The sequence below is a fragment of the Triticum urartu genome, chromosome 5A (genome assembly GCF_056163025.1).
Source record: "Triticum urartu cultivar PI428250 chromosome 5A, HENAU_Tu73, whole genome shotgun sequence".
Lineage (NCBI taxonomy): Eukaryota > Viridiplantae > Streptophyta > Magnoliopsida > Poales > Poaceae > Triticum > Triticum urartu.
The window spans coordinates 591,875,650-591,895,935 of NC_141877.1; the positions used below are offsets into that span (position 1 = coordinate 591,875,650).

The window sequence follows — 20,286 nt, forward strand, 5'->3', positions numbered from 1 at the left end:
TCGTTCCAGCATCGCTGGACTCTGGTTCTAGCGGTGCCGGGCCCATGGGTGGCAAGCTCCTGGCAGGCAGCGCCGCAATCCCCCCTTTGTCTCCCCCAGAGCAGCGCCAGATCCTCCTGCGAAAAAAAGGCAGCGCCCATGGCCGGGGGCCTCCCTCCCTGCCTTGCCAGAGAAGGAAAAAGAATGGAACGGGGGGACGGCGGCGCAACTGAAGTGTGCCTTGTGGTGGTTTCGCGACAGTGCGGGGAAGGGAGAGAAGAAACATGGCGCGGGAAGGACGCGGCTGAAGGTAGGAGATGGAGTGCACGGGAAGAGGTAAGGTAGGAAGGGGCGGTCCTCACAGCTCCACCGAAATACACGTGTCTCGCGTGAGGGGCTGCTTGAGTGGGCGCACGATGCCAGCGTGGCACGTGACCGGTCGGGCGTTCGGCCGGCGTTCAGCGTGGTGGTTAGTTCTCAGTCGACCGAGACTTAACCAAGTTTCAATCAAAGTGACATAATATATAAGAAGGAAAAAGAAAACGAAAAGGATATTTTTTGCACGGATCTTCATGCAAGATCAAACGAATATAGTATCGACTGAGACATAACCAAGTCTTAGTCGGCCGAGACTTAGCAAAACTGATTTGTAATTCAGTAAGAGGATAATTGTGAGGAGAGAATATTTTCAAACGATGTACTCCCTTCGTTCCTAAATATAAGACCTCTTAGAGATTTCACTATGAACTACATACAAATGTATATAGACATACTTTAGAGTGTAAATTCGCTCATTTTACTCCGTATATAGTCTACTATTTAGAAACGGAGGGAGTATAGTGAAATCCTAAAAAAGTCTTATATTTAGAAACGGAGGGAGTATTGTGTAGTATAGAGAGCAGATGTTGGACGCACCAACGGCGATGATCACTCTCCTTTGCTTTGCTTTGGTCTGGTAGTAAAGATAAACACCTTTCTCATACGTTTGGACTGCACGCTTCGCAAGCAGCTTCCGGCGAGACCGCCCCACGTGCGCTCTGCCGCTCTCCGCTCGTCGCCGCGTCACCGATGACAAGGAGCAACCCCGCCGTTCCCGAGACAAGAGAATCTGCGCGTGCGTGCGTGTATCCCCAGCCAAAATCCGCCGATCCATCCATCCATCCATCCATCCCACGGTTCGAAATTTAAATCCACCCCCTCGCCCATCCGCGACGCCACGCCTGAGCGAGATTAACGGCTCCTAACGACCCGAGCCGAACGTTAAACGGGCCCGTAATCCACCCACGCCTGAGCGAGATTAACGGCTCCTAACGACCCGAGCCGAACGTTAAACGGGCCCGTAATCCATCCACGCCTGAGCGAGATTAACGGCTCCTAACGACCCAAGCCCACGCCGCCCGCGCCCTAGCGCACGAAAAGGAAAGAAAAATACCCCGGAAAAAAACAGGAGGCTGCCTGCGAACTACGCGGGCCTCGCAGCGCAAGAGCCCTAGGCAGAAGCGCCCCCCCTTTTCCCTTCCCCCCCACACGACGCCCGCCTCCTCCTCCTGCCTCCTCTCCCTCCCCCGCGCCCCGCCTCCGCGCCGCGCCGCACCGCCCATGGAGCAGGGCTCGTACTCCGGCGCCGGCGGGAAGATCCGGCGCCGCCCGCCCCCGCGCGCCTCCGCCGCCACCCCCTACGACCGCCCCCCCGCCGCCGCCGCCTCCCGCCGCCTCGCGGCCGCGGCCGCTGCCGCCTACCGCGGCGGCGACGGCGAGGGCGGCGGCTGGGTGTCCCGGCTCGTCGACCCGGCCTCGCGCCTCATCGCGGGCGGCGCCGCGCGGCTCTTCTCCTCGGTCTTCCGCAAGCGCTTCGCCGTCGCGCCCCCCGCGCCAGCCCCTGCCCCTGCCGCGGCCGCACAGCCCCCCGCCTCCCCGCCTCCCGGTGAGCCTACAGCTTCCTCTCCTTCCCGCTTTCCCCTCCCGAGATTCGTGTTTGCTCGCGCGCGCTCCTGAGATTGGTTGTGGCTGCGGGCTTGGGCTAGGGTTTCGGTCTGCTTCCCGGCATGCTAGGGTTTAGCTTAGATTGCTGACCGCCTGCTTCCAGTTTTCGGCGATTTTGACCCGACCAGTGCTATTGCTGGCACGAAGAGCCAATTTCACGAGGAAAAAGGGTGTTAACTGGAGCCCTCTAAAGTTTTTTACTTGCTTTTGCTTTATTATGTTTAAAGTTGTAGTTTGTATCGATATGGATGTGGCATGTGCATGGCTGTGCGTTCTGAAGAATAACACATGGGCTTAGATCTGTGCTTGAAACTAGTTATACTGGACAACTTTTATTATCCTGTGCGTTACGTTGATGTTTGTAAGCTACACTTAAATTGTGCCAATTTTTGTATTGGAGGGGAGTGTGGTCTATTGGAACCATATGTTTGATTGGGTAGAAATTAGAATACAACACAGGAGATGTTCTTCATGTTTCAGTTCTTTTTGCTAGATAACTGAAGCTCTAGTTGTAATTGCATCATACTGTTGTCGAGCTTATATCATTGAGCTGCACTTACAAATCTGATACCTGTTTCATGTATGCAGGCCAAGATGCTGAACCTAATCAAGATTTGCCTGAGGCAACACATACGGTAAGTAGCAATCATGGTGCAACCTGTTTAAGCTCATCCCCTGTTGTTCTGACCAAGGGCTGTTTCAAATTTTTACGCAGGGTTTATCTCCAGTGGGTGGAATGGCGAAAGGGAAGGACCTCGCTGGTACACCCGGTGACAAATCATTGTCTGAAGTAGAGCATCTGTTAATGCGGAAAACGTTCACCAGGAAAGTATCTGCATATTTTGTGCTTCTTGAACTTCCAGTTTTCTACTCCCTCTGTAAACGCTCTTATATTTATTTATTACAGAGGGAGTACTAGTTTTTTTTTTCTCTCGGTAAGTATCAAAATATGTTAATTGTTAGCTGTCCATGGTGAATTCTGATCCCCTAGTATTAATGGATGATGTATGTCCTTTTGATGTCCAACTTGCTTCAGAACACAGTATATATTAATCCAAGTTATTTCTCATTTTTTTGTTTCGCGTTCCATTATTTTGGACTGAACATTGTCACTACCTGATATCCTCTGCAACATTATCTCTTTTCCCTCACTGCTTTTGTACCTGTTCTTGACGATTGGATTCTTCTGTTCAGGGTTGAGTTTGATCGTCTCACAGACTTGCTGCGTGCAAGAACTGTAGAGCCTGCTTTGTCTGCACAAGTAGACCACCATGAGGATAAGAATGAAACAAGAACCAGAATTGATGGAATAGGAGGCTCCACATCTCATGGGATGGCTATAGACCATTCTCCGCCCGCTGATGTAAGGAGTTACCTTGTTTGTGTAATTTCCTTTTAGTTGTTGGATAAATTTGTATTAAGGTGCTGGTAAGGACCATGTGAACATTTTTGACGAATTCCATGAAGTGTATGTTGTTAGTAGATACTGTATTTGTTTAGTATGCTGTCTCAGTGATTCCTGTGGTCAGGTTAGTGATGATGCTCACTTGACTTTGCTCGATCAAACTTGAATATGTTAAGTAAGATGGTAGCAAAATTATGACTGTGATCTAGCAACTTTCATTGAAGTAATACATCAATTTGACATATGATGTGGATTCAGTTGTTCAGATTGATCTAAGTTTCTGTGTCTGTTAGGACCTCTTTTGGTTCACCTGTACAATATTAGGTGCACAATTGTGCAGTTGAACAGTTCATGGATTTTACCTGCAATTCAAACAGGGTAGCATGGATTTTACCATTTGGTTTCCTTGTTTTGCCCGTCTAATACAATACACCTGGCAACTAAGTTATTCAGTGTTTAAGTTAGGAATAGGCAGGCAAATGTAGCTGTACTTCTATTAAGCTTGGTTAGGATTTCAGTTGCCTGTTTTAATTATAATTCATATTCAATTTGCAGGTTCCTATCCGGGATGTTAAGTCCCCTGCGGACCTTGCCAAACAATATATGAGCTCCCGTTATTCGAGAGAACCCCAACAGAGTAGTCTAAGGAGCCAAGTACTTTTTGGTAACAAAGCGGAATCAAGCAACACTGGTTATTATAGGACTTCTGGTGCACCACTTGTTCAGGAGCTGAATCAAGTTAGCAATGAAAACCCTGGACTTCCTGTGAATGGCTATATGGCTTCAGGATTACGTGGGCGGTCAGCAATATGTAAAATGTCCCGCTCTCCATTTTTTAAGGTAGCTTTATACTTCTATCTGCTGCACATCATTCTCTTTCCATCTCATAGTTCTACATTTATATTTTGCTCCACGTGGCATACTCTTGTCCTTGTATGGTGCTTGAATTTTCTCTCTTCAGTTGAGTGATTTTCAACTGCAAAACTGTGATAGTTGTTTTTACTAAATATCTATTTATGCCTAGCAGGGCCCAAGCTCTTCCAATGATATGAATGTTTCACCATTTTCATTATCTCATGCACGAACCCCAAGTTTGGCTGCTGGCGGCAGGCAGGTAATTTGTGGAAGATTTCTGAATTTGAAATAAGCCACATACTGCACTGTATATTCTTGTTCATGTTATATATTCAGCTTGAAAAACATGCCGTTTGTTGAAAAGCAGTTGAAACATGGTGTGTATTTATGGTTGATACCCAATCGACCCTTTTAACATCTTTATATATATATGGACAAACTGTTGCATATCCCAACATTAATGAGGCAGAAAGTAACAGGTCATCCTGTTTGATTGACACTAGTGGCGTTGTGACAACGACCCATTTAGATTTTAGTCTCAATATAAATAATAAATTTAATATTAGTGAGGATTGAGGAACATTCTCCATCAGATTTTGCATTGTCTGGACTATATCTGCCAGAGCTTTTCTAAATCATCTGTCTTCCTAACAGGTGTTGAAACGAAGAGGCACAGAGTTTGACAATGAACTTGGATCTGTTGGCCCCATACGCAGGATTCGTCAGAAGTCGAATATGATGTCTCCTTTTAAAGATGCTCGTGCTAGTCCTCGGGGAAATTTTCTTCCTACCCGTACAATTGGTTCAGATTTTGCTGAAGGCAGTTCACCCCATCAGGAACCTCCTAGTTCAAAAAGACTACTGCTTGAGTCCGGCCAATCCCTGCGGACTGTAGAAAGACAGAGAAATAGTGAAGGTGGCAAACCTTCTAATGATGATGTTCCTCCTGTTCCAACTCAACCAAACAAGATGGCTGAGAAGATATTTGAGCAGCTTAACATAATAGCTCCATCACCAAAAGGCAAACAGTCTGGGCAACAATCTGTTGCTGGGAAACCAAGGCAATCCATGTCCAATGGGCCAAAGGGTGTAAGTGACCCCAGTAGTTCCCGACAATTTCAAGATTTGGATGGAGTTAATCTTCCCCATGATTCTGATCTGAATGGTTCTACATTGAATAAAGACAAGCTGATGAAAGATGGATCATCAAAAGTTCATTCCATTACGTTTCATCAGGATTTAGGCAACAGAGACATGAAGTCTGATCATGTTGCTATTCTTAATAAGCCTGCCATTTCGGGGAATTCAGTTTCTGCTACTACATCAAGGAAACCAGGTTTCAAAATGGCTGTTTTTGAGGTATGGTAGAAATATTAATGCAGTGTAAATTAGTCATATAAGCACTTACGGTCTGAAAGTTATATTTACCATTTTTTTGTTTTGTACGTTTCAGGATTTAACTGAGTTTGACGATGATCTGGAAGCCCCTGTCCCATCAAAGAATTCAAAATTTGAGACAGATGTGAAGGCAACAGAGCAGAAGTTTGATTCAAAGATGAAGGAGCGGAAAGTTCAACATGTTAAATTTGAGCAGAAAGTTGAATCAACCTCATCGGAGCAGAATGTTATCAATTCTTCAGTTACTGAACAGCCTAGAACATCCACATCAAAAGATGTCTCTACACCCGGCTTGTTTTCATCCAGTGATACTGAAAAGAAGGGCACCCCCAATGTTTCCTCAAATAACAACACTGGTTTTACGTTTCAGCATGTATCTCCTGCAGACCGTGCTGAGGGTACTGTTTCAGCAGTTCCACTTGCTTCAAATAAAGACGATAAACAGACCAGTGCTTCACCTTTTATGTTTGGTTCCAAGCCATCCAGTACATCAGATTTGGAAACATCAACAGCCGCTGGTGTAAAAACCAAAGGAAGACTTGGGGAGAGGTGATTCTCTTGGAACTCTTTTTTCCTCATTTTTCCTTAAGCACCCATGTTTAATTATTTGGTTGCATACCCATCTTTTGAAAGATTTTGGTATTACCTGGAAGGGATATCATAAAGGTAGGCTAGAAAGAAATCTGTTAGGATAAGAGATGCATATTAATTATTCACTTGAGGAGCTTCTTTCATATCGTATTTTGTCGCAATAATATTAAGATAATTAATGGCAAGGGTCGAAGGGTGTGCACCAAGTTCGGACATGTTGTATACTTTTGGATTGTAGTGAAAGTGCTTGTGTTGTTCTATATCAGTCTTCAGCCTACCATGTGCGCAGACCAAGGATGCAGTAATTCTAAGAAGAACGAGACAGCACACACCTAATGTCACAGTACTACCAATCAGCAATTTCCAAATCAGTTAAATAGGGGTAAAGCGCAAATATTGACTACAATATTGATTCCCTCAATGGGAAAATATTGTTTTTAAGTGTCGTCCATGTATACATCTCATGCATCAGTATCTCATCACTGCCCTACTCTCTGGGAACAGAGTTTTCCGAGGCCAATAACATATAGTGAGACGAGTGAGCATTGTAGTTACAACTGTGAAACATATAGCAAGGGTATAGTTTGAAAGATAAGGGCATCTTAGTTATGTTCAATCACTATGGATTGAAAAATTGGAGGACAACCCATCAGAAATTCTTGTTTCTTTTGTTTATAACTCAAATTTTGTTTTGGATTTGTTAGGCATTTATTTTTCATAGGCAGTTGCATTCTACTATTTGGAGTATCTGCTAACGTATTCTGCTACTTGTGTGTTTCCAGTGCCACGAAGCCCGCATCATTGGACACACCTAATTTGGAGAAAGGCAATGGAAGGGAAGGAGCTGGAGATATCCATAAGTCATCTGACAAGGAGTTGCCTACGGCTGCACCAACATTGACTCCACCTCTCCATTTTGCTTCTGCTGCATCTACTTCACCGGGCCTGAGCAATGGCTTGTCGCACACATCACCACCGAAGTTGTCAAATACCACGCCCACTGATAAACCTGCTGTCAGCACCACTCCATTAACTACCATTGCCGGCTTCTCTGTATCCAGCAGCAGTCCACCTGTTTCATCTTCAGTTCCTGCATTTCCAACTATCAATTTTGGCTCCAGCAGTCCAATGGTAGCAACACCAAAACCAGAGACGACATCCACAGAGACAAAGCCAGCTAGCACTTCACTCTTTGGTACCGTGGGTACTACAACTGAATCCAAGTCTAAAGCCCCAGAATCAGCCAGCAATGCACCATCCAATCTGAATACCTCGTCCATTTTCTCATCAAATATCACAACCTTTTCGAGTTCTCCAGTCACATCCTCTTCTTTCTCGAGCACTGCAACATTTTCGTCTTCTCCTGTTGCATCCTTTAGTGTTGGAACTGCACCAGCTAATTCTACACCATCTACTACATCTGGTGTCCAGTCCGCTTCAACGGCAGCGTTTGCATTCTCGAGCTCAGGAAACAGCATATTTGGGTTCAGTTCTCCATCTCAATCTACTGGTCTGAGCACAACTGTTGGTGGCAGTACCTCTCAACCATCTCCTGCTAGCACGATCTTTGGTAGCAAGCCGCCACAGCCACAGGGCACAATGTCACAGCCGCCTCAGAGTTCAGCCACACAGTTTAGCTCTTCGTTCCCGATTGTGGCTAGTGGAGTGGCGGCAGCTTCGTCATCGGGACCTGGCACTGTCTCTTTTGGAGCGGGAGCTTCTCCCCCTGGGACCTTGTTGTTTGGAGCAGGGGCATCTTCATCTGGTCCTGGTACCGTGTCTTTTGGAGCGGGGGCTGCCTCATCAGGAGGTCCAGGGAGTGTTTCTATTGGAGGAGCTTCCTCATCTGGCACTGGTGTCTTCTCGTTTGGAGCAGGGGTTTCGTCATCTGGACCTGGGACTGTATCTTTTGGAGCGACGCCTTCCTCATCTGGATCTGGGACTATGACTTTTGGAGGGACACCTTCCTCATCTGGACCTGGAACTGTGTCTTTTGGCGTGACAACTTCCTCTACCGGGCCTGTGTTTGGTAATTCACCGTTTGGATCTGGAGCTGCCGCCTTCTCTGGATCTGGAAGTGGGTTTGCATTTTCATCACCTAGCTCTTCCACTGCCTCGTCCTTGGCAGCGGCTAGTACAAGTATGTTCAGCAGTAGCTCCACGGCTTCATCGTCCGCTGCTCTCAGCAACCCTTTTGGTTCAGCTTCGTCCTCTCCCAGCATGTTTACATTTGGACAATCAGCATCTTCAGGGGGTGCTTTTTCATTTGGAGCACAGTCAGCTCCAGCTTTCTCATCGCAAGCTCCTCCAGTTTATTCGTTTACCTCGGCGAGCGCAAGCATGAATTTGTCTACACCACAGCCTGCATTTGGGATGACAAATGCCAACACAGGCTTCGGAATGGGATCTCCTGGAAATGACCAGATGAGTATGGAAGACAGCATGGCTGATGACACCAACCAAGCAGCACCCCCGCAAGTGTCTGCACCAGTGTTTGGTTCTTCGCTATTTGGGCAGCCAGCTAGTTCACCTGCCGCTCCTATATTTGGGCAGCCAGCTAGTTCACCGGCCACTCCAGTATTTGGTGCTCCGGCTGCCCAGCCTGCCGGAGCTTTCCAGTTTGGCGGTCAACAAGGCTCGGTGCAGCAGAACCCGGCATTCCCAACTGGTGGTAGCTTAGAGTTTCAGGGCGGGAACTTCTCGTTGGGCAGCATGGGTGGCGACAAGTCCAACAGGCGGATCATCAAGGCCAAGAGGACACAGAAGAAAAGGTAGCCTCGCTGTTCAATTTTGCATTACATGGTGGCTATTTTCGATGGTGCAATGTCCGGGAAGGTCATGTGGATGGGAACTCCGGAGGCGATGATTTCGTATGGCCATACACATGTTCCAGCATCGAAGCTGTCCCACCGACAGGACATATATCTATCTGGAGGCTGTCATGCGAATATCAAGTCAAGGTCAGTGTAGAGTAGCCACTCAATTATATTTTCTTGCTTGCTTGGTGGGTCAGTCAAAAGGGTGAAAGCCCTGGTGGGTTGGCACATGTTGTAGTAGTATGCTTGTGCTCTTGGGGTGTAAAATGGAACAAACAAGAGTGTGTATCTGAAGGTGTAATTTTGTCTGAGTTTCTTATTTGCGTCGGGTCCGATATAGTTGTCTCGCAGAGAAAGTGTACTGACTGGTGTATTATTCTTTTTTTTGTTTCCACACCCAACTGGCTTAGAACTCTAGTTTAGAGTGTAATTTTGTCTCCTTTTCCCTGCCGTCTGGTCTGGTTCATTTCCTTTTTTTCTTATTTGCGTCCGATATATTTGTCTGGTAGAGAGGAAATGCACTGGCGTTGTACTATTTATTATTCTTGTCTCAGCACCCAGCAGGCTTGTTTTGGAAGCACTAGAGCATGCGTGCTTCCTGGATGCTTCCCTTCATCTGTCAACGCGGCAATGTGCCGTGTTTGTTTACTGTGCCCGTCCGTCCTTATGAGCTGTTCCGTTTGATCGCCATTCTGTGTTATCCATCCCCACGGAGAAAGCGACCGGTTTTCTCCCATCTGCTTGACCCGTTCTCCGGGAAAAAGGCAGCAATCGGCACCCATACGTTGAATTATTACGGTCACGTAGCATGCCCGAGCCACGTCGGTCGCGATCCCCGTCAGAAACAGGGGATGTTACAGGGACGTTGCCTGGCCACCTGCCGGGAAAAGGAGGCCCAACGGCCAGTGGCTCTTCTTCTTCCCTCCCTGTGTGGTAGAGACGGCGACGCCCTTTTGGACTTTGTCGACAGCGCCAAGCGGCGAGCGCGGCACGACCTGGTCGCGGGCGAACGCGCTTTCTTTTCTTTCTCCGAGCTCGCGTTGCGGTTTAGGCACTCCGCCCGGGAAGAGCGAAAGGGCACGGCAGATATGAATATATATCTATGCGACCTTCTTCTCGCATCCCACTTCTCCCCCTCTCCCTTCCCCCGTGCTGTGCGGTGCCATGTCGAGGTCGCAGATAAGTAGGTGCAGCTCGCTAATCATTGCCTCTTCTTAACTAGCAGGCCCGCAACCACCTCCTGCCCTGCCCGTGGCTGGATTTTTTTGTTTTTTTTGTTCACACACACTTACCTCCCGTCACGTACTGCTGCTGCTAGCATTACTTTTTGTCCAGTCTTCTCCTTCGTCTTAGATATCACGGCTGGGTTCCTCTCCTCGCGGGGCCGGCCTCCCTCGTCTCCCTTGTCCCCTTCCTCTCTTCACAGCAGTATATCATCATCGCCGAGGGCCCGTCCGATCTCTTCGTCCACACTTTTTGTTTTGTTTGCTGATTGGCGTGCGTGCGGTTTCTTGGTCCTAGAACCAGTCCCTGACCATCTTTGCTTGCGCAATTTGGTTTCTTGCATAAGCATTCGCCTTTGACTGCTTCTTTCCAAGGCCCACCAACCACCTTCAATTCAATGTGCTCATTCAACAATTCTGCCTCTTCCTCTTGATGCATACGTAGCCCCCGTCCAAGAAGCGTCAGATCATGGCATTCCACGCTGCAGCTCCAGCTCCTGCCGGATGGAAAGCGTTGACTTTGTTGGTTCATCGGTTCTGCTAGCACTTTCCTTCAGTTCAGCCCATCTCTTCCCGGTTGGGAGGTAAAAATCCTTTCTTTTCCTTTCCTCGGTGGGTGGCCGACATCCCTCCGGGCCGCGATCTGATCGACCCCGGCGCGGCGCAGAGCACCACGAGTCTCCCGTCCCGTGCTTGCTGCTCCTTCCTTCCTTGGATCCCAGGACCAGGAGTAGGAGTGGTGGTGGGGTAGCTGCCGCAGCCTCTTGTCCTGTCCCCCCCGCCCGCCGGTCGATAAAGATTCGCCGATTCCGTCTTCGTCTTGGTCCGGCCGTTCCATCCATCCATCCATCGGCAGCGGCGACGATGGGCAACACCTGCGTCGGCCCCAGCATCGGCAAGAACGGCTTCTTCCACTCCGTCTCCACCGTGCTCTGGACCAGGCGCCCCGACGGCGAAGCCCTGCCCGCCGCCAACGCCAACGCCAATGCAGGCGTCGCGGACCGGGCCCCGCCGCCGGACGCGCCGCTGGCCGGCCACATCGTGAGCAAGGCGCCCGAGCCCGTCAAGATCGCCTCCGGCGCCGCCAACGCCAAGCCCGATGAGGCGGCGCAACCCAAGCCCAAGGCCAAGCCGCCGGTGCATCCCAAGCCCGCCCCCGCCAAGGAGCAGGAGTCCAAGGCGTCCACGGACTCGTCCAGCAGCTCCGGCTCCGGCTCCGGCGGCGAGGCCAAGCCGCCGCACCACCGGCCCAAGGTGCCCCCGGTCAAGCGCGTGTCCAGCGCCGGCCTGCTCGTCGGCTCCGTGCTCAAGCGCAAGACGGAGAGCGTCAAGGAGAAGTACAGCCTGGGGCGGCGGCTCGGGCAGGGCCAGTTCGGCACCACCTACCTCTGCGTCGAGCGGAGCTCCGGCAAGGAGTACGCCTGCAAGTCCATCCTCAAGCGCAAGCTCGTCACCGACGACGACGTGGAGGACGTGCGCCGGGAGATCCAGATAATGTACCACCTGGCCGGCCACCCCAACGTCATCTCCATCCGGGGCGCCTACGAGGACGCCGTCGCCGTGCACCTCGTCATGGAGCTCTGCGCCGGCGGCGAGCTCTTCGACAGGATCGTGCAGAAGGGACACTACACCGAGCGGAAGGCCGCCGAGCTCGCCAGGGTCATCGTCGGCGTCGTCGAGGTGTGCCACTCCATGGGCGTCATGCACCGGGACCTCAAGCCCGAGAACTTCCTCTTCGTCGACCAGACGGAGGAGGCCGCGCTCAAGACCATCGACTTTGGTCTCTCCGTCTTCTTCCGGCCTGGTGAGTTTTTGGTCAATCTGGTGGGTGCAACCACCATTCTGTTACTAATCATAGCTAGAGTTCATCTCCATTTTTTTTTCAGAAAAGGAAACACTTGCCTATGTTCGTATTTATTTTTCAGAAAAATAAACATGAAAACAATACTTATCATACATTGCACTGCATCTAGATGGGCAAGAAAATATGTATGATTTGTCATTTTGCTACCATGGTTCTGTATTTCTGTTCCTTGATTTGATCCATAATTTGGTCACACGCTCACATCCCATCCAGACTGATTGATGTGACCATGTTGTGGGCTTCATAAAGCATGACAGCATACTGAATTTTTGCAATGCATTGTGCTTTCAGCAACATGTTTTTTCCTGAGAAATTATGCCATTCAACTGCAACCATAAACATCTTGGCTACACATCTTTATCAGACTGCAGCCTGAATCTTTTTTTGAATTTTCATCAGATTTGAGACATTCTCCACTGTAATCTCTGCTAATGTGGATCTTAATTATCCCAGGTCAAATATTCACCGACGTTGTCGGAAGCCCCTACTATGTCGCGCCGGAAGTCCTGAAGAAGAAATATGGCCCCGAGGCAGACGTCTGGAGCGCCGGTGTGATCATCTACATTCTGTTGTGTGGCGTGCCGCCATTTTGGGCAGGTATGAATTGTGTTCAGTTTCTGACTTCTTTACTTCTTCGACACAATGCGCAATTACTTTACAATTTTTTGGCATTTTGATCTAATTACAGCCTTGTTTCTTTTCATCGATCAGAGAACGAGCAGGGCATATTCGAAGAGGTTCTACACGGGAAACTCGACTTCGAGTCAGATCCATGGCCCAGCATCTCCGAAGGCGCCAAGGATCTCGTGAGGAGAATGCTCCTCAGGGACCCCAAGAAGAGACTGACTGCCCATGAAGTTCTACGTGAGTCATTAAATTTCTCATCACATGACTAAATAAATTCTAGTTCTCTCAATGGTCTTTACTCTTTAGTGAATTGTGTTGCTGAAGTCTGAAGATTTCTATTTTCGCATTGTCTCAGGGCATCCATGGGTTCAGGTTGGCGGTCTGGCTCCTGACAAGCCTCTGGACTCTGCTGTTCTATCCCGTATGAAGCAGTTCTCGGCCATGAACAAGCTGAAAAAGATGGCTCTCAGGGTAAGAAGCATTCACTTCCCGGCTTGAAATGATTGTTTCTTTCGCATGCCTTGTCGCTCTGAATTGTCATCTTGCCTTTGTGCTCGTCCACCAAGCCAAGTGGCCGGCACCACCTGCCATTTGGAGCTTGGTGGATGTTATCATGGAAGAGACCAAGAATGCAAAACCATCCAAATCGACTTGTCCTGACGCGTGTGTATGTGTGTGTCTGTCCAGGTGATTGCGGAGAACTTGTCCGAGGACGAGATCGCCGGCCTCAAGGAGATGTTCAAGATGATCGACTCGGACAACAGCGGGCAGATCACGTACGAGGAGCTCAAGGTGGGGCTCAAGAAGGTGGGCGCCAACCTCCAGGAGTCGGAGATCTACGCGCTCATGCAGGCCGTAAGTTTGTCACTCAAATTCACAAGAGTGATGAATCCAGTGAAAGAAGTGTGTTGGCATTGACACGAAGAATGAAATGGGGTGAATGCAGGCGGACGTGGACAAGAGCGGGACGATCGACTACGGTGAGTTCATCGCGGCGACGCTGCACCTGAACAAGGTGGAGCGGGAGGACCACCTGTTCGCGGCGTTCCAGTACTTCGACAAGGACGGCAGCGGCTACATCACCCCCGACGAGCTGCAGCTCGCGTGCGAGGAGTTCGGCCTCGGCTCCGACGACCTCAGCCTCGACAACATGATCAGAGAAGTCGACCAGGACAACGTCAGTCACACCTTCCCTCCCTTCTTTTTTCTTCTCTTCTCTTCGGGGTGCTCTGACTGAACTGAAACACCAAAACGCTGATGATCTCGTGTGTTGGTTGCTTTGGCAGGACGGGCGCATAGACTACAACGAGTTCGTGGCGATGATGCAGAAGCCGGCGCTGGGGCTGGCGAAGAAGGCCGGGGCCGGGCTGGAGAGCAGCTTCAGCATCGGCTTCAGGGAGGCGCTGAGGATGGCTTGATGGAGGAGGAGGAGCTAGGTGGTAGTCATGGCGACGCTAATTTCGTTCTGCCCGTCGAAGACGCTTTGTTGTAGAGACATGGTGAGGTGATTGAGTTTTCATAGGGTTGAAGTGGCAGCAGCTCCTGGCGAGTAGCAGAGGGTCGGGACTCGGGACAACGTGGATGTAGTAGAGGCAGGCAGGCAGGCAGACAGCCTCGGTGATTTTCTGCTCGCTACTGGATTGGTTCAATTGTGTATTATACTGAGCATATAAACTACAAAAGGCTTTTCCCCTCCCTGTATACAGTACGGTTAGAAGTGAAACCTGCACAAGTTGGATTAGTTTTTTTTTTTCTTTTTTGCGGGTGAAACGAGATTGTATTAATTAAGAAAAGGTGTTACACTCGTTTTCACAAATAAGAGAAAGATCCTCGGGCCCGGAGCCTAGTACGCTGGGTGGTGCGTACCCTATGAGCTAGACAATGGGTGGCACTGTTGGCTGATCTCCAGACATGGCCAAAACTATGCCTCCGGATCCCATGCAGGGCCCTCTTTGTCTCCTTCACCTAGCTCGCCAGTGAACATCTGTTGACGCTGCTATCCATCAGGGCGCACACTCCCTGCTTGCAATCTAACTCAATGATTAATGACTTCTCCGTTCGCTGCAGCGCCAGGGACGTGCCCTCAAGACACGCTGCCATTTCCGCCTCCATCAAAGAGCGACATGATCGAAGAAAGCAACACGAAGAAAGGATGATGGCCCCGGTGTCGTCCCTTAGTACCATGCCGGCACCCCCTGTATTCTCGCCATGGATGTATGATCCATCCACGTTGAGCTTCGTCCATCCCGCCGGAGGTTTCTCCCAAGTTGTGTTAGCTACTATACCTCTCGGTGATGCTACTGTTTGCTTGACCATATGCGCTACACTCTGAACCATCTTGCCTTTCACCAAATCTCCTTATGGATGCTGCTTGATGCACGGTAGGGACTCGATGTAGCTACACAAGAATCTCCACGGACACTCGATAGCTGGTGCCGGCTTGTAATGTGTGACCTCGTTCCTACAATGCCACACACGCCAAAAGTTCATGAGGATGACCAGCCGCTGCAACTCGGTGCAGTTATCCAGGAGGTGAAGTAGCCATTCCTTGCCGGTGTTCACGACCGTCGCCAGGTCCGGGAGTAGCCATGACTCCCTCATGGCCTCCCATAGTGCACACGCCATGGGGCACCTGCAAATAGTGTGGAAGGTGTCCTCCTGCTCAACGCCACATAGGCCACACACATAAGATTTTTCCAAGGTTCTCTTATGCTTATTCTCCATCGTAGCCAATGAGTTGGTCGCAATCCGCCAACCGAAGACGCATACCTTAGGTGCAGCAGGGCACCTCCACATTGCCTTCCAGACGGCACAATTGCCATCCGGTGCCCTGCTTGCGGCTCATGAAGATGTGTGAAATTTATCCTCAAGACCAATCTTGTAGGCCGACTTGGCAGAAAAGATGCCTTTTGGGTCTGGACCCCAAGCCAAGACATCATGCATCCTTGGCGAGGGACGCAACTTTAGTATTTCATCAACATCAAGTGGCAAGAAGTGTTGTTGAAGTAACTCTGTTTTCCATGCACCATGATCATCAAGTAGTTCTGCCACCCGGCGTAACCGGCACCTTCCAGCCTGTGATATGGGCCGGTATGACGCCGGTCGTTTGAGCCAAGGGTCGCGCCAGATACGAACATTTTGACCGTCACCGATCCGCCATACGAGCCCTCTCTTGTGGAGCTCCAAGCCATATGTTATGGCCTGCCAAGTAGAGGATGCGTTACCTGCAAAAACAATATCCTCCAACCGCCCATTAGGATAATATTTAACTTTCAAAACCCTAGCACATAAGCTTTATAGGTAGTCATATGAATGTGGCAAATTTGTGAAACTTTTGAAGAGCCCCAACCTCAAGTAGGAATCTAAGATCATCTCTAGTGGATCCCTCAAAAGGTATTTTTTTTGGGGGGGAAATATCTGGTTTAGGGGATTAAACACCGTCCAACAAATCTCTAAAAAAGTTTAGTGCCTCCAATATAACCCCCACTAAAATCTCCCCCTAGCCTATATTTGCTCCACATCCCCGCCTCCTCACCGTCTCCGATGAGATTCCGGCAAACTTCTTTTTTCATCATTTTGTCTTCTTCGTTGTCTCCGACCATTGTGGAGCTTGTCCCTAGCATCCCTGGCTCGATGGCTCCTCCCTGTCCTCACTGGCCATGAGTAGAGCAGCGACCCAAGCAGATGGACTCCTACAAAGGAGAAACATGACATAGATTTTTTTTGTACTGAGAAACATGGCCGCCAACATCGATTCCAATGATTCCTTGCGTTTCGGAACCACGCCATCGTGCCACTAGGAGAAGGAAGATGAGAAGAACTCATTCTGAAGAAGAAATGTTGAAACCGTGGCCCATGGAAGACGAATTGCACCTACTTTGTAGACTCCTTCACATGCGTACAATCATGCTCGATGATCCTTTATCAAACTACTTTTGCGGATCATATATCCAAGCCCTAGATAGCTCATGGACATCGTCTAGTGGTGAGAAGTCATCGTTGTCCACATGAAAGGAAGAAGAAGAAAGACGGAAGAAGTAAGAAGAAGATGAAGAGAGGCTCCCATGTGGGGTCGAATTGGTCTCGGGAATAAGTTTAGGGGATTTTCTAGATGAAGAAAAGTTCAATCCCCTAAAATATAGCTTTTTAGAGGATAGGGGATACAATATAGAACTATAGGATAAGGGATCCCCGCTAGAGAGCATCTCTAGCTCATTCCCCAAAAGCTATATATAAGTGAGGAGAGTTGGGCTAGCCTGACTGAATGTGGGCCAGGTGGGTGGTGGACCGCCTGAACTGTTGGAAATATGCCCTAGAGGCAATAATAAAATGGTTATTATTATATTTCTTTGTTCATGATAATTTTCTATTGTTCATGCTATAATTGTGTTATCCGGAAATCGTAATACATGTGTGAATACATAGACCACAACACGTCCCTAGTGAGCCTCTAGTTGACTAGCTCGTTGATCAAAGGATAGTCATGGTTTCCTGACTATGGACATTAGATGTCATTGATAACGGGATCACATCATTAGGAGAATGATGTGATGGACAAGACCCAATCCTAAGCTTAGCTCAAAGATCGTGTAGTTCGTTTGCTGTAGCTTTTCTGAATGTCAAGTATCATTTCCTTAGACCATGAGATTGTGCAACTCCCGGATACCGTAGGAGTGCCTTGGGTGTGACAAACGTCACAACGTAACTAGGTGACTATAAAGGTACATTACGGGTATCTCCGAAAGTGTCTGTTGGGTTGGCATGAATCGAGACTGGGATTTGTCACTCCGTATGTCGGAGAGGTATCTCTGGGCCCACTCGGTAATGCATCATCATAATGAGCTCAATGTGATCAAGTGGTTGATCACGGGATCATGCATTACGGTACGAGTAAAGTGACTTGCCGGTAACGAGACTGAGCAAGGTATTGGGATACCGACGATCGAGTCTCGAGCAAGTAACGTACCGATTGACAAAGGGAATTGTATACGGATTGATTGAATCCTCGACATCGTGGTTCATCCGATGAGATCATCGTGGAGCATGTGGGAGCCAACATGGGTATCCAGATCCCGCTGTTGGTTATTGACCGGAGAGGCTTCTCGGTCATGTCTGCATGTCTCCCGAACCCATAGGGTCTACACACTTAAGGTTCGGTGACTCTAGGGTTGTAGAGATATTAGCACAAGGTAACCCGAAAGTTGTTAGGAGTCCCGGATGAGATCCCGGACGTCACGAGGAGTTCCGGAATGGTCCGGAGGTAAAGATTTATATATAGGAAGTCCAGTTTCGGCCATCGGGAAGGTTTCGGGGGTCACCGGTATTGTACCGGGACCACCGGAAGGGTCCCGGGGGTCCACCGGGTGGGGCCACCTATTCCAGAGGGCCCCATGGGCTGAAGTGGGAGGGGAACCAGCCCCTAGTGGGCTGGTGTGCCCCCTTGGGCCTCCCCCTGCGCCTAGGGTTAGAAACCCTAGGGGTGGGGGCGCCACCCTTGCCTTGGGGGGCAAGGCACCCCCTTGGCCGCTGCCCCCCTAGGAGATTGGATCTCCTAGGGCCGGCGCCCCCTCCTAGGCACCCTATATATAGTGGGGGGAAGGGAGGGCTGTGCACCAAAGCCCCAGGCCTCTCCCTCTCCCTTCCGTGACACTCCTCCGTCTCCCAGCGCTTGGCGAAGCCCTGCCGAGATCACCGTTGCTTCCACCACCACGCCGTCCTGCTGCTGGATCTTCATCAACCTCTCCTTCCCCCTTGCTGGATCAAGTTGGAGGAGACATCTTCCCAACCGTACGTGTGTTGAACGCGGAGGTGCTGTCCGTTCGGCACTTGGTCATCGGTGATTTGAATCACGTCGAGTACGACTCCATCAACCCCGTTCTCTTGAACGCTTCCGCTCATGATCTACAAGGGTATGTAGATGCACTCCTCTTTCCCTCGTTGCTAGATGACTCCATAGATTGATCTTGGTGATGCGCAGAAAATTTTAAAATTCTGCTACGTTCCCCAACAGTGGCATCATGAGCTAGGTCTATGCGTAGTTACTATGCACGAGTAGAACACAAAGCAGTTGTGGGCGTCGATATTGTCAATTTGCTTGCCGTTACTAGTCTTATCTTGATTCGGCGGCATTGTGGGATGAAGCGGCCCGGACCAACCTTACACGTACGCTTACGTGAGACCAGTTCCACCGACTGACATGCACTAGTTGCATAAGGTGGCTGGCGGGTGTCTGTCTCTCCCACTTTAGTCGGATCGGATTCGATGAACAGGGTCCTTATGAAGGGTAAATAGAAATTGGCAATTCACGTTGTGGTTTTGGCGTAGGTAAGAAACGTTCTTGCTAGAAACCTATAGCAGCCACGTAAAAAACTTGCAACAACAATTAGAGGACGTCTAACTTGTTTTTTGCAGCAAGTATTTTGTGATGTGATATGGCCAAAGGTTGTGATGAATGATGAATGATATATGTGATGTATGAGATTGATCATGTTCTTGTAATAGGAATCATGACTTGCATGTCGATGAGTATGACAACCGGCAGGAGCCATAGGAGTTGTCTTAATTTATTTATGACATGCGTGTCAACATAAACGTCATGTAATTACTTTACTTTATTGCTAAACCGTTAGCCATAGTAGTAGAAGTAATAGTTGACGTGACAACTTCAAGAAGACACGATGATGGAGATCATGGTGTCATGCCGGTGACAACGATGATCATGGAGCCCCGAAGATGGAGATCAAAGAGCAAATGATATTGGCCATATCATGTCACTATTTGATTGCATGTGATGTTTATCATGTTTTACATCTTATTTGCTTAGAACGACGGTAGCTTAAATAAGATGATCCCTCGTAATAATTTCAAGAAAGTGTTCCCCCTAATTGTGCACCATTGTGAAGGTTCGTTGTTTCGAAGCACCACGTGATGATCGGGTGTGATAGATTCTAACGTTCGAATACAACGGGTGTAAGCCAGATTTACACACGCAATACACTTAGGTTGACTTGACGAGCCTAGCATGTACAGACATGGCCTCGGAACACAAAAGACCGAAAGGTCGAGCATGAGTCGTATAGAAGATACGATCAACATGAAGATGTTCATCGATGTTGACTAGTCCGTCTCACGTGATGATCGGACACGGCCTAGTTAACTCGGATCATGTTATACTTAGATGACTGGAGGGATGTCTATCTGAGTGGGAGTTCATTGAATAATTTGATTAGATGAACTTAATTATCATGAACTTAGTCTAAAATCTTTACAATATGTCTTGTAGATCAAATGGCCCACGTTGTCCTCAACTTCAACGCGTTCCTAGAGAAAACCAAGCTGAAAGACGATGGCAGCAACTATACGGACCGGGTCCGGAACCTGAGGATCATCCTCATAGCTGCCAAGAAGGATTATGTCCTAGAAGCACCGCTAGGTGACGCACCCATCCCACAGAACCAAGACGTTATGAACGCTTGGCAGACACGTGCTGACGATTACTCCCTCGTTCAGTGCGGCATGCTTTACAGCTTAGAACCGGGGCTCCAA

General features: G+C 49.1%; 2 protein-coding genes across 2 annotated transcripts; both read left to right on the plus strand.

The window, feature by feature from the left end:
• The first annotated feature begins 1,483 nt into the window (after positions 1-1,483).
• Positions 1,484-9,477, plus strand: NUP1 (nuclear pore complex protein). The gene is made up of 9 exons (XM_087521925.1): positions 1,484-1,903; positions 2,551-2,597; positions 2,678-2,784; positions 3,154-3,325; positions 3,923-4,207; positions 4,395-4,481; positions 4,877-5,581; positions 5,676-6,169; positions 6,994-9,477. The coding sequence occupies exons 1-9, from the start codon at positions 1,579-1,581 to the stop codon at positions 8,984-8,986; spliced, it is 4,215 nt and encodes a 1,404-aa protein (XP_087378051.1). The 5' UTR covers positions 1,484-1,578; the 3' UTR covers positions 8,987-9,477.
• Positions 9,478-10,137: 660 nt separating this feature from the next.
• On the plus strand, positions 10,138-14,442 carry LOC147973145 (calcium-dependent protein kinase 10-like). Its single transcript, XM_087521926.1, has 7 exons — positions 10,138-12,054; positions 12,568-12,711; positions 12,826-12,978; positions 13,097-13,212; positions 13,429-13,596; positions 13,688-13,918; positions 14,028-14,442. Exons 1-7 carry the CDS (start codon positions 11,115-11,117, stop codon positions 14,157-14,159), a joined length of 1,884 nt encoding a protein of 627 aa, XP_087378052.1. The 5' UTR covers positions 10,138-11,114; the 3' UTR covers positions 14,160-14,442.
• The last annotated feature ends 5,844 nt before the right edge of the window (positions 14,443-20,286 follow it).